Here is a 15,360-nt window from a genome sequence, read left to right as displayed (position 1 = left end):
TGTTTAATGTGTCCTATTATTTTTTAATTCTATAAGGTTGTTACACACGTGCATTGGTTAAAGTATATATCTTAAGTTTATAGGTTTTCTCAGCGCAATATTGCGTTTATGATAAATAAAACGCCCAGCACGTATTGAAAAATTTGGGGAAAATTTACCTTCATTACTCCTATTTAAAGCGTTTTGTAATAAAATAGCTAAGTTTCTTACCAAACTTACACAATTAAAAGGAAATCGATTCATCGATGTTATAATTAGAATATAATTATATTATATATTTTAATTAGGAAGGTTATATAACCACCAGCCTGCACATTATATACTTTTGTGTGGGCAACCTAGTTTAGGATTACGTAAATTGTATAACCTAAATATATTAAATACGAAAATATATGTTTATTATTTTGTTATCCTTAAGATCTCAAATAAAATTATGCAGGCATTTCACGAATTGTTTTAATTTTTGTATATAAGATAGTTGACCCTGTGATTTTATATATATAATAATTAGTGTAAGATAAAATTTGACATTGCGAATTTTTAATTATCTTAAAATTGTTAACGGTTTTCAAACATAGCAAGTATATAAAATATGGAAGCATTACTAAAAAAATCAGTGTGGATATAACATCTTTTCTTTTTGTATCTGTTTTAAATAGTAAATAAATCCGTCTCTTTCTGATATACACCTTTAAAGTCTTAAGAGTGACAAAAATAACAAAGTCAGTCAGTAATTTGTAAAACTGTGTGGCTTCCAGATTATATGTATTTCCGTGAATAGCTGGGGCCGTTTATACTTTTTCTAGTCAAATTAATGATGTTGACAGTTTTAAGGTGACAAAAATTTACAAACCCGTAATTTATAGATGTTTTGTTAAAAGAATTAGTGAAACGACGGTTATTACATTTTTGGTATAACTAAAAAACTATTATTTACGTAATTAAAATTGGACAAAACATTATAAATTACAACAAATATAATTAAAAAAATAACACTTTACATTTTATATATGTATCCAAAATAAGATACAATATTTTATATATATTTTGTTATTTTTACACATTTTTTGGTGGTGTTCACGTGAATTCGATTCCTATGATCGATTTTACGTATTCCCGGATGACAAAAGACTGAAAATAAAACAACTTTTTTACAATTAACATTGTCTTTTATTTCATTGGTCCGCTTTAGAAGTTAACAATAAATTAACTAAAATTAAGTACAAAAATAAATATGATTAAGTCCATATTATGTCATAATTAGATAAAATTATAATTCGGAATTCTTTTCGTCTTTCACTCTCTTGAAGTTGTATGAATGGAAATGGAAATATCGTAAAATAGCTATTGCTGCGACTTCGTCCACGTGGAATAGTTATTTTGGGCATCATTGAATTGGCCCTCAAGGATGAATCATTTTCCCCGTTTTTTTTTTCACATTTTCCATTATTTCTTCGCTCCTAAAAGTTGCAGCGTGATGTTATAAAGCCTAAAGCCTTCAACGATAACTGGTATTTTCAACACGAAAAAAATATTTTTCTATTCGAACCAGTAGTTCCTGAGATTAGCGCGTACAAAAAACAAAATCTTCAGCTTTATAATATTTATTATAGCTTGGAAATAATGCAGGAGCGATATTTACAATTGTACGATATTTCCAACAAATTTAACATTCTTATTTTTAAATAGAACAATTCGTAAAAAAAAAAACATAATATTTTTTTTTGGTTTATTCACTCAGTTGAAATTGAAATTTTTAAAATTGGCATCTTATCTATTTAATTGTATAAAATACTTTTACCATTGCTAGATCATATCCATCATGGGCAAATATTTAAGACGATTTGTTACGATAATACTTTCGTTTTATTGTCTGCCTCCGAAGAAAGTTAATTCTCAAGAACACAAATATCAACCGGAATATCATATACACACTAGCTGTCCTCGCAAACGTTGTTTTGCCATATAAATAATTTTTAAGTAATTTCTAGTTTAAAAAAATATTTTAAGGGTGGACAGCCCTTATCACTAAGGGGCATGTTGGCCGATTTTCAGACCTACTAAAAACCTATGCTCATAAAATTTCATGAGAATCGGCCAAGCCGTTTCGGAGGAGTACGGGAACGAACACTGTGACACGAGAATTTTATATACCTATAAGATGTAATCACGTCTCGCGGGGTAGACAGAACCGTCAGCCGCTAACTGTCACAATTTGAATCTCAATTTCAAACATTACGCAAAACAGCTGAACTTGGCCTGAATCTGTATTTTAACGACTGTTAGCTCCGTCTACCCCGCTGTAAGTTATTTATTTTTATTTTTTTCATTTATTGTGGCACAAACAGTCAAAAATACAGATAGAATTACAAAAACAGCAAACAATAAAGTAGACCAAACAGCGCCGATTATGTTTATAGTGTAGTAATAAAAAAAGCATGCTTGTCAACAATAAGATGATCCTAATTGAATTAAATATAGGAGTTTATCTAAAGTATATCTATGATATTTATTATAATTATCTTTTATAAGTAGTTTAAGCTTTAGTTTTAATTTGATTTAATTATAATATTTATAATAAATATCATATCCTAATAGTGATATAGTACAGTGATGTTTCGAGAGCATTGTTAACCCACACATATAAAAGAATCTAAACTTTTATGCTAAATGTTACGCTAAAACACATAATTACTCCTGAAAGTCATGAAATTGGCGAAATTGAAATATTTAGGCATCGCGTCGAGGAGCTCCGAGAACTGCGGCGTGTGGTGCTGCGGGTGGTGGATGCGGTGCGCGTGGTGCGAGACCTCCACGGCCGGCGACGATTGCAACGACAACGGTACCTGGGGGGGGGGGTGAAGGGGGGAGGGGGGGGGTAATTTGACAATTATTAGACGAACGTATCTTATATTCTATCATTAAACCAAATAGCTGAACGTGGCCATTCAGTCTTTTCAAGGCTGTTGGCTCTGTCTACCCCGCAAGGGATATAGACGTGACCATATATATATGTATATCATATATATATATATATATATATATAATATATATATTTATCAATAATATGAACTGGTAAAGACTAGGTCGGAGTGGGAAGACCTAGACGAACGTATCTTGATCAAATTAAGGACGTCCTGGTAAAGGGTCAGGTCGAGAGTAAACGAAAACGCCGAGCTTGCATGAAGAGAGTTATGAATGTGGATGAAGCGAAGGAAGTGTGCAGAGATCGTGGCAAGTGGAAAGAGGTAGTCTCTGCCTACACCTCCGGGAAAGAGGCGTGATTTTATGTTTGTATGTATGTATGTATTAAGCAATATGAAGTATGTGGTTCCCGGCACCTATACAAAAAAAAGAATCTTGAAAACACTGATCGGCAACGTTCAGCTGTTTGGCTTAATGATAGATTGATTTAAACAGTGACAGGTTGCTAGCCCATCGCCTTAAAAAGAATCCCAAGTTTGTACGTCTATCCCTTAGTCGCCTTTTACGACATCCATGGGAAAGAGATGGAGTGGTCCTATTCTTTTTTTGCACCTATTGGTGCCGGGAACCACACGGCACGAACATGACGAAGGACATGAATTAGGTACTTAGTAAAAAAAAAATATAAAATTCAAACTCACAATAAAACTGGCGGTTATAACGACCGGTTGAACATTCTCGCTGTAAGTGGCGATGGAATGCACCACCACGTACACGGGTCTCCCGAGCTGGTAGAAGGAGGGTGTGGGGGCAGGCAGCGACCACGAGGCGAGGGTGACGCCGGGGCGGGGCCAGAACGTCAGCATGTTGTGGGGCGCCGCTGGGGATAGGTAGTTTTAATATACAAAACAAATCCATTAAATAAAAAGGAAATTATGATTTATATGTAGGTATAATAAAGCCATATTTATATCATATGGCAAATGTGATGGTCAGAAACTTTCGTTTTAAGTAATTTATTTGTCGCCAACCAATGTTGTGAAACCAAAAGATTTGACAATTATTAAGCGATATGAAGTATCCTATAATAATGAATAAATGAATGAATAAAAATTTTGAATTTGAATTTAAAAAAAATATATAAGATAATTATATACTTAGGTAGGTATAACAAAGCCGTATTTACATCATGGCAAATGGAAAGATGTAGTCTCTGCCTATCCCACCGTGGAAAAGGCGTGATTTTTATATATGTAGGTACTAGCTGTTCGCTCGCGACTTCGTACGCGTGGAATAGTAATTTTGGGCATCATTGCAGCCCTCAAGGATGAATAATTTCCCCCGGTTTTTTTTTACATTTTCCATTATTACTTCGCTTTATATAGTTGCAGCGTGATGTTATATAGCCTAAAGGTTTCCTCGATAAATGGTCTATTCAACACAAAAAGAATTTTTCAATTCGAACCACTAGTTCTTGAGATTAGCGCGTTCAAACAAACAAACAAACTCTATACCTTTATAATATTAGTATAGATATATGTATTTTTTTTCTGAAATTGCTTCAATTAAAGCCCAAAAACTTACGAGTGATAGTAAAGGTGTAATTGCACAGTTCTCCCACACAGTCTCGTGTGGTCGTGAGTGCCGCGGGCGGAGAAAATGGCGCCGGGCCTGATGTATAAATGAAAAGGGCGTCTTTCCTGAAATTATTGTATTAATTTCTTTATTGACCAACAAAAAAATTATTAATTATATCATAAACATCAATTTATGAAGTATCTATAACATATAAATACATACAATCACATCTAGTCTCATAAAGACTTTATGTAACACGTTTTGTCAAAATATTTTAAAAAAAATACACCTATTTCTCGGAAGAGTAGGTCAGAAACTCCATGTTTCAATACATACATATGTACATGCATACATATGGTCAGGTTTATATCCCTTGCAGGGTAGACAGAGCCAACAGTCTTGACTGAATGGCCACGTTCAGCTATTTGGCTTAATGATATAATTGAGATTCAAATATTTCAATACACAATGGAAAATTACTTAGTGACGCCAATAAACTTTTTACACATTGGAAAATAGAAACAACTTGTCTTAAACTAAACATCGTTCTTGCTATGTACTTATATTTGTAAATCAGAACTTTCAACATGTTTCATCAAAATTTTTACAAAAAAAAATTATTCACAACATGTTTCGTCAAAACGTTCATAAAAAGGTATCCACAAGATGTTTCGTTAAAATATTTACAAGTAGGTACCCACATGTTTCGTCGAAATGTTTTCAAAAAAGGTATACACGACATGTTTCGCCAAAAACTATAATTTAAAAAAAGGGAATCATCTCTCTCTCTCTTATATCTGCGTGTTCCTGATTGCACCCTCAATAGAAGTGTTTTGGGGCCCGCAATTCGCCTAATAAACTAAAAAAGGGCGACTTGCTCGTTCATATCCAAACATTAAATAAAATCATAGTTAATAAACTCCACATTACTTATATTAATTTTTTATTTATTTAAGTAAGAATGGAACTTAAACTAAAGAGAAATTCAGTACAATAGCACTACTTATTTAAGTAGAGAAATTTCTTCCAGTTTGCCACGACGGTTAAAAAATTAAAAAAATAAATAAAAAAAAGCACAATAAAACAAATATAAAAAAAAAAAATCAATACTCACAAATATCTGCCAAACGACGTTCTATACAACGGCAGATTACAATACACATATCTCTCGCAATCCTGCTCGAAATCAGTTCTCACGTTGAAATTGTACCCCTTCTCTCGCAATGTGGGTATAACCCTCTCCGTAGAGTACGGATCGTGTTTTGTGACAAGAACACCGGTTGTTCTTTCTGTCAGCTGTCTATTGTAGTCGTACGAAGTGATCTCAGTGTGGAACCAGTAATGGCGTTGGGTGGATGGGCCATCATCGCTGTATGGACTATAAATTGAGGAAAAAATTAATCCTGGCAGTTTTAATAAGGATAATGAGAAACTCTTATCAAAATATTGCATTGTCATCGGTCCTTGATACGTGTGCAAAGTTCCAAGTTGATCAGACGTTTAGAAATCAGTGAAAATTAAGCTCAAAGATTCCGTTACATACATACATACAACCCAAGCTAATAAAAGCGTAGTAAAAAGCATATATATTTATTTAATACGGACCAATTTACATCTATACTTATGTAATCAAGCGAAGATTGGGATATTTTTATTTATGCATACATACATATGGTCACGTCTACAGGGTGACATTTAAAACAACTGCATCCTTTTAAACATAGACTATACCCATGCTTCTGAGCCGTTTGAGCTTATTTTTATTTAAATTAAACGTCATGATTTTCAAATTAAAAAAACCTTCAAAAACTACGTCACACGCTTTATTAAAGACCAATACTACAAAAAGAAATTAAAACTAAACATGTAAATGTCTGAATGTCTGAATTATAAAAGATCATTGAATAAAATAAATACACTTACCTGAACGGAATAAACATGAGGACGAAACACGTGATGGATAATACGCCGATTGGGATCCAAATCCTAGTTCTTGAGAACAGCAGTTCGATTCCCGACTAGAATAAAAAGATATTTGATACACAAATATAAATAGTCTTTTTATTTAAAAGACTTACTTATTATTTATTAGACTTTATACACTACAGAAAAGACAGAACTAACATTCTGACTGAAATTCACATTCAGCTGGATGGCTTTATAATTGAAAAAAATATATAAAGTAAACCATAATTGGTTAGATTTGATAAAACAATCATACATATAGTCACGTCTACATCCCTTGCGGGGTAGACAGAGCTAAAAGTCTTCAGAAGAGTGGTAGGCCACATTCAGCTGCTTAGCTCAATGATATAATATTTGAAATTTCAAAATTTAAATAGTGGCAGGTTGCTAGCCCATCGCCTAAATAAAGAATCGTATGTTTATGAGCCTTGATCAAATACCAAACTTACATATACCTACATTACATCAAAACTGGATAGAGTTTGTCGAAATTTGGTGGAATTAGTTAATACATTAGTATCACTACATAGTATAAAACAAAGTCGCTATTTTAGTCTGTTTGTCTGTATGTTTAAATCTTTAAAATTACGCAACGGATTTTGATGCGGTTTTTTGTAACAGGTAGTGATTCAAGAGGAAGGTTTTTATGTATAATAACATTTATAATTTTGCACCCGTGCGAAGCCGGGGCGGGTCGCTAGTCCTACTACTATTATAAAGGCGAAAGTTTGTATGGATGTATGGATGTTTGTTACTCTTTTACGCAAAAACTACTGAACCGATTACCATGAAATTTGGTATGTAGGTAGCTGAAGACCCAGAATAACACATAGGCTACTTTTTATCCCAGAGTTCCCGCGGGATTGATAGGGTTTCCATGCGGACGAAGTCGCGGGCGGCCTCTAGTAATATATAAATCCAACTGGAATAAACGTGTTTACTCACTACAATACTGCAGAACAGCACAGCAGTAGCCAAATTGACAGCCGCCACTAAATAATCGGGGTTGTCTATAGACGAGCGACCCATCACCGGGAGTAGTACGGCGTTCAGACGCAGTATAGATGTGAGCGAGAACATTACTGTTGGCAGCGATAGTGCTATTTCGAGAATCAACTGTTGCCAAGCTGGAATTAAAACAATAAAATATACAGGACAAATGTATACAGGACAAATATGTACAGGACAAATATGTACAGGACAAATATGTACAGGACAAATGTATACAGGACAAATATGTACAGGACAAATATGTACAGGACAAATGTATACAGGACAAATGTATACAGGACAAATGTATACAGGACAAATGTATACAGGACAAATATATACAGGACAAATCACACAGATTGAGTTAGCCTCGAAGTAAGTTTGAGACTTGTGTTACGAGATACTAACTCAACGATACTACATATATTTTATAATAAATACTTATATAGATAAACATCCAAGACCCAGGCCAATCAGAAAAAGTTCGTTTCTCATCATGCCCTGGCCGGGATTCGAACCCGGGACCGCCGGTGTCACAGACAAGCGAACTACCGCTGCGCCCCAGAGGCCGTCGAAAATAGTGGTTTGGAAGGGAAAAGGCAGCTTTAACATCAAATAATCACGTTTATATCCCTTGCGGGGTATACAGAGCTAGTGTTAAAAGGCTGATAGGCTACGTTCAGCTGTGAGGCTTAATGATGGAATTGAGATTCAAATAGTGACAGGTTGCTAGCCCATCGCCTAAAAGAGGAATCCAAAGTTAATAAGCCTATTCCCGTTAGTGGTTTTTTACGACATCCATGAGAAAAAGATGTAGGTAGTGGTCCTATTGTTTTATATATATAAATATATCATCATATATAATCTTTTTTATATGGACCTATATGACCAGATCTATATGAATGTATATAATTTCGAAAGCTGACGAAAAGTAAAAATACTGATATTTGCATTTTAATATTAAGTAAATAGAAATTAATCTCACCTTCGATTCTAAAATATCTGACCACGGTCAGGGTGACACAGGCGGCTATGCTCATGAGGAACACCGGCACCGTCAATATATATCTCACTGGTGTTAGTTTAGGAACACACGACAATACCAACAGACAGACAGACAAGAGTAAGCGAGACGACGCCATCGCTTGTAACGTGCGGATGCAGCGGCTGTAGCCGGTCTGAAAGAGATAGAAGATGTCAATTGCTTTACTGATTCAAATACATATAACGTTTTTTAACCATGCTGTAGCCGGCTGAAAGAGATACATACATACATACATACATACATACATTCATGTCTATATCCCTTGCGGTGTAGACAGAGCCAACAGTCTTGAAAGGACTGAATGGCCACGTTCAGCTATTTGGCTTAATGATAGAATTGAGATTCAAATAGTGACAGGTTGCTAGCCCATCGCCTTAAAAAAGAATCCCAAGTTTGTAAGCATATCCCTTAGTCGCCTTTTACGACATCCATGGGAAAGAGATGGGAGTGGTCCTATTCTTTTTTGTATTGGTGCCGGGAACCACACGGCACTGAAAGAGATAGTTGATGTGAATTGCTTTAACTACTATTTTGAATAGCATTACATATATAATCACGTTTTTATCCATTACGGGGCAGAAAGAGCCAACAGTCTTGAAAATACTGAGAGGCCACGTTCAGCAGATGGTATTATGATGGAATTGAGATTCAAATAATTCAAACAGGTTGCAGAAGAATCCCACGTTTATAAGCCTTATCAAAAGCATATAAAGATTTTATTCTATTATAATAATAAATAAATATAGATAAATTATATACGGGACAAATTACACAGATTGAGTTAGCCTCGAAGTAAATTCGAGACTTGTGTTACGAGATACTAACTCAACGGTACTGTATTTTATAATAAATACTTGTATAGATGAACATCTAAGACCCAGGCCAAACAGAAAAAGTTCTAGTCTCATCATGCCCTGGCCGGGATTCGAACCCGGGACGTCCGGTGTCACAGACAAGCGTACTACTGCTGCGCCACAGAGGCCGCCAAAATATATTATATTCTTTCTTTCGACGAATCGTGCGAAGATGAAAAGTTCTGTCGAATCGTCGAAGTAATGTGTGTGATGCGATGCTTAGATATATATTTATTCTTACGACGAATCGTGCGAAGATGAAAAGTTCTATCGGCTGAACATTTGTGAACACACAGCCATGCAATCGAAGTTCCGGACAAAAGTCTAGTTTAATATTAACAAAATTTATCTTACCTATGGGCTAGCAACCTGTCACTATTTGTTTGCGCCAATTAATTATCTGTGCGCAATTTCCATTGTAAAAAAAAAGAAGAAAAATCTTCCCGCCTTTTTTTGAACGTTTTTCCGAATACACATCTTTTTATCGAGTCCAGAGTTTTATTTCGTCAAAAATTATAAATCAGGACTAGTTGTCCTCATCATGGTCCAAAACCGAAGCCGGATGATTAATTAATGTGGATCAGCGTTAATATGAATAATTTCAGTAAAGACGATTATTAATATCACCGGACTCGAGGCGGCATTACTACCTAAAGGAAAATTCTGCAGATGACGGAGTACATTTATATGGTGTTAAGTAGTAATATTATATTTAAATAACTAACCCAACACTCGAACAGGTATTGTTAAGTGTGTTAATTAAGGATTTTATAAGGTTAGTACTATTTAATACACTTTATGTTTGTTAATACCTAGCATCTTTCTTCATTGTTTTTTAAGTAATATTTGCTATAATTATATTCAAATTATACTTGATTAAATAGGTATAGGAAGCATTGTTGTTTCATTATTTGGATATATTATTTGTTATTTTAGCAAATTCTTTTATTATTCACGTAAAATAAAGGTGCATAGGTCAATTTATTGTTACTAAGTTATCATCGCAGGTGTATCATAGGAACCTAGGTAGGTCAATTTTGGTTGCCGTCGTGTATGATTGTCATTTGTTATTTCGGATTAATGAGCTTATTTTATTTATGGTGATGTACTTATTTTCAATGCAAAGTAATTAGTTAACTTGATAGTTTAATTTTGCAACAAAAATCACTAAGGCCCTTGTTATGATTTAATAGACAGTAAAGTTTGTTTTATTAGAATTATCGACACATTCATTTTCAATTAATGCTTTTTGTTATTTTAATTGTCGACAAATTATTGTTAGATAATTAACGCATTAAATTGGTAGGCATAACTGTATCTTTATTTTAAACATCGGTTGTTTATATTTACATTGTAAACATTTCAGGTTGACCACATCCGTTTCCCAATATGTCTGAAGAAAAGGATCTTGTTAAGAAACGTGGTAGTTTTAAGGGACGTTTGACGCTATTCATCAATTACCTGGATGGGTTGCCAGAATCTGATGAACATTTAGACAGTTGTACGGTCAGGGAATTGCAATTACGGATGGGGAAGATTGAAAGTATGTATGAACTTTACAATGAGGTACAGTTACGTTTAGAATGTTTAGCTGACGATATCAATTTTCGATTAACCGAACGAGCTGAGTTCGAATCTTTGTATTACAACTCATTGTCTAGGGCACAGGACTTACTATGTAAGTACAATAATGATAAAGAGTCGGTAAGTAGTAATAAAATTACCCGTATTAGTCAGCGTAAGCCTGTTAGGTTGCCCACCATACAGCTCCCAAAGTTCAACGGGACCTATAGCAATTGGTTGGAGTTTCGTGACACTTTTATCAGCCTTATTCATAGTAATGACGAAATAGACCAAATTAATAAATTCCATTACTTGCGAGCGTCTTTGGAGGGATCTGCTGCTGTTGTAATTCATGCCGTTGAGTTTTCAGCCGGAAATTACGACATAGCTTGGAAATTGATATGTGATCGTTTTGACAATAAAAGATTATTGGTGCAGAATCATTTATCCTCCTTATTTAATTTAAACACTATAGTGAAAGAGTCATCTTTTGTGTTAAAAGATTTAATTGATCAACTTAATAAAAATCTACGTGCATTGGAGTCACTAGGTGAGCCTGTGAAACACTGGGACACTTTATTAATATATATAGTGACTTGTAAATTACATCAGCAAACATTGCGTGAGTGGGAGGATCATAAGGGTCGCATAGATAAAGATATAGTAATTACATTTAGTACATTCCTACAATTCATTCGCACGCGCTCTGACTTGTTGGAAACTTTAGAGTTAGCGCGAGCTCGCAATAATGCTTCTCCCTCTAAGCATAGTACAGGTAGGATACAATCTATGCTTGTTGCCCAGAATCCCAATAATAATAATTTAAATAATAAGTCGTGTCCGTACTGTAAGTCAGATCACTTGTTAAGTAGTTGTTCACAATTCCTTGCGCTTAGTGTAGATGCCCGTTACAAGTTAATGCCTAACTATAAAGTTTGTTACAATTGTTTTCGTATTGGTCATTTCGCCAATCGTTGTAAAAGGCTGGGTTGCAAATTGTGTAAACGCCGTCACAATATATTGTTGCATTTGACGGATAATAAGCGTGTTTCAAATTCTTGCAATAATAATGATAATAAAAATACATCACGAGATAGCTCATTTGTTTCTATGCCTTCGTTACCGCCCGCTGACGCTGGGACAAGCACTGATGCGAGTGCAAATAATTTAACTTTGTCTGCGGATCTCAGTTCGTCTTGTGGTGATAACGGTGAACACCGCGGTGGTGTTTTGTTGTCTACCGCTCTCATCAAGTTATGTGATCAGAACGATCGTGAGCACATAGTGCGGGCCCTGCTTGATAGTGGTAGTACCTCATCATTTATGACAGAACGCTTATGTACTCGGCTCAATTTGAATACTAGTCATGTTAATGGTTCAGTCTATGGCATAAATAACGTGAGTTCTCACGTAGGCAAAATTTGTCACGTAAAGATGACGTCTTTATACAACTCTTATACTGCAAAGTTGAGTTGTTTTATTTTGCCATCATTAATGAGTGTTATGCCTTGTCGTGAAATCGACATTTTAGACTTGAATATTCCAGATAATATATTTTTAGCGGACCCCACATTTAATAAGCCGTCAGAAGTAGATATATTAATAGGTGCTGATCTCTTCTGGGACTTGGTCGGGTCACAGAGAATTAGACTAGGTGTAGGTAAGCCGGTACTGTGTGACACGTTACTAGGCTGGATAGTTTCCGGTCCTGTTACTTATAATCCAGGTAAGCGTAGGTCAAATGATATTTCTTGTAATTTTACTCAGACAGATTCCCCTTTTAATGATGATTTTAATAAAATTCACAATGATTTGGTAAAGTTTTGGAATCTGGAAGAGATAAACCCTCCATTCTCTCAATATTCACCTGGAGAAAGGAGATGTGAGGAACATTTTTTGAAAAATACGACACGTTTAGATGATGGTCATTTTTGTGTTCGTATTCCAATGAAGCAAAGTCCTTCCATGTTAGGAGACTCATCCCAAAGGGCATCTAAATGTTTTTATTCTCTAGAACGTAGACTGAAATCAAAGCCTGACTATGGCACTATGTATCGAGATTTCATGTCTAAATATATACAGTTAGGTCATATGACTGAAAAAACTAATATTTATAAGAGATATTAGTGTTCTGAAATCTTTGTATTTATGTTGGAGCGGTCCCAGCTTTCTAAAGCAACATAGTTCACATTGGCCTTCTCCATGTAAATCATTAGAGTTAAACGATCTGCCTGAAACTCGACCTTCTGTTTCTTTGAGCGCTACTATTCGTAATGATAGTCTAAGTTACACTCTTATAGATTTTAGTAGATTTTCAAATTATTTAAGGCTTATCCGCACTGTAGGTACTGTTTTAAAATTTATTAAATTGTGTAGAAAAAAGCCTACAGCTAGTAAATTTCTGTCACAAGATGATTTGCAGGATGCACTAAATGTTGTCATTATCCAAAGTCAAAAGGAATCATTTCCTGAGTATGAAATGCTTTCTGGTAAATTGCCAAATAAAAGCGCCCTTATTAAATTTAATGTATTTCTTGATGATAATAAAATAATGCGTGTTGGAGGACGCTTAGTTAATTCCTTGTTTTGTTTTAAAAAAAAGCACCCTATTATTTTACAGTCCACTCATAAATTTACAAAATTACTTTTTGAATTTGAACATATAAGGTTAATGCATGCAGGCCCACAATTGATGTTGGCTTCTATTAGAGATTCGTACTGGCCTATAGGCGGACGAAATTTAGCGAAGAGTTGTTATCGTAAGTGTGTACCTACGTTGCTGTCGCATATCAGGTAGAACAGTTAGTCCTATAATGGGCAATTTACCACAGCAGCGTCTCCTTCCAGGCGGTTACCCCTTTCAGTGCACTGGTGTGGACTATGCTGGTCCCATCATGGCTGCTAGTCGGCAAGGTCGCGGATGTAAGCTGATAAAAGTGTACATTGCAATTTTTGTGTGTTTCACCACTAAAGCTATCCATTTGGAGCTGGTGAGTGACTTAACGAGTAATAAGTATTTATTAGCATTATTTCGATTTATTTCGCGACGGGGAAAGCCCGATGATATTAATTCCGATAACGGTACCTCATTCGTAGGGGCCTGCAATGAACTTTCGAAGTTTCTTAAAACTAATTGTGATTCCTTGAGCGAACAATTAGCTAATGATGGTATCAAATTCCATTTTATCCCTGCGTATAGCCCTCATTACGGCGGTCTTTGGGAAGCGGGTGTTAAGTCAACAAAGTTCCACCTTAGGCGAGTGTTGGGAAATTGTAACCTTACGTTTGAAGAACTTAACACCACGTTAGTCCAGATTGAGGCAATATTAAATTCACGTCCACTGACGCCTCTGTCTTCCGATCCAGCAGATTGCACCCCATTGACTCCAGGACATTTTTTGATAGGCCGGCCTCTTACTTCACTTCCACGGCATGATATCAAGGACCATTCCACTGCTTCATTATCACGTTTCCAACGAATAGAGCAGCTACGCCAGCATTTTTGGGCTCGTTGGAGTAAGGAGTTCGTGTCTGAGTTGCAGCACAGAATCAAGTGGCAAAAGGGCAACGATACACTGAAGCTGGGTGCATTGGTCGTCGTAAAGGAAGATCATCTACCTCCTCTCAAATGGCGATTGGGAAGAGTCATTGCCGTCCATCCTGGATCAGATGGAATTGTTCGGGTGGCAGACATCACCACATCTGTTGGAGTCATACGAAGAGCTTTCAATAGGATTTGCCCTCTACCCGTCGACGCAGAGTTTGGTTGAAAGAGAGGCTTTCAACGCCCGGGGGCATGTTTGCGCCAATTAATTATCTGTGCGCAATTTCCATTGTAAAAAAAAAAGAAGAAAAATCTTCCCGCCTTTTTTTGAACGTTTTTCCGAATACACATCTTTTTATCGAGTCCAGAGTTTTATTTCGTCAAAAATTATAAATCAGGACTAGTTGTCCTCATCACTATTTGAATCTCAATTCTATCATTAAGCCAAACAGCTGAACGTGGCCATTCAGTCTTTTCAAGACTTTTGGCTCTGTCTGCCCCGCAAGGGATATAGACGTGACCATATGTATGTATGTATGTATTTATCTTACCCTTTTCGCTCGCCACATGTCGTAAAGCTGAGACACACTCACAACAGTGATAACGTATGGCATCCAGTATATAGGAACTACTATCCACGGCTGTGTTAGATATCTGAAAGGAAAAATTGTGTAAACGGGTTTCATTCATCGTATCATGATCCTTAGAAACTTTACAAATACGCCAAAAAAATTAAAAAGTCTAGTCTGAGACTTCTGAAATTTAAAATCGTTTTTTAATTGAAGATTTAGATGGTTTTACAAGACTTACATACATACATATGGTCACGTCTATATCCCTCGCGGGGTTGACAGAACTAACAGTCTTTTCAAGACTGAATGGCCACGTCCAGCTAT

At 35.6% G+C, this 15,360-nt stretch overlaps 1 protein-coding gene across 3 annotated transcripts in view; it reads right to left on the bottom strand.

The window, feature by feature from the left end:
- Window positions 1-1,372: 1,372 nt before the first annotated feature.
- LOC106138228 (endoplasmic reticulum metallopeptidase 1) overlaps window positions 1,373-15,360 on the bottom strand; it is a 35,778-nt gene continuing 21,790 nt past the window's right edge. For all 3 annotated transcript variants that reach the window (XM_060951850.1, XM_060951849.1, XM_060951851.1), the window contains 8 exons: window positions 15,016-15,118; window positions 8,444-8,636; window positions 7,414-7,595; window positions 6,427-6,521; window positions 5,618-5,881; window positions 4,510-4,625; window positions 3,627-3,805; window positions 1,373-2,846 (listed from right to left, as the gene is read on the bottom strand). In XM_060951850.1, the coding sequence (XP_060807833.1) occupies window positions 2,679-2,846; window positions 3,627-3,805; window positions 4,510-4,625; window positions 5,618-5,881; window positions 6,427-6,521; window positions 7,414-7,595; window positions 8,444-8,636; window positions 15,016-15,118 (1,300 nt within the window). In that variant the 3' untranslated portion in view covers window positions 1,373-2,678. The remainder of the gene's footprint in view (window positions 2,847-3,626; window positions 3,806-4,509; window positions 4,626-5,617; window positions 5,882-6,426; window positions 6,522-7,413; window positions 7,596-8,443; window positions 8,637-15,015; window positions 15,119-15,360) is intronic.

This window comes from Amyelois transitella, chromosome 26, assembly GCF_032362555.1.
Source record: "Amyelois transitella isolate CPQ chromosome 26, ilAmyTran1.1, whole genome shotgun sequence".
In the NCBI taxonomy this organism is placed as follows: Eukaryota; Metazoa; Arthropoda; class Insecta; order Lepidoptera; family Pyralidae; genus Amyelois; species Amyelois transitella.
This window is presented reverse-complemented; position numbering and strand designations above follow the sequence as displayed.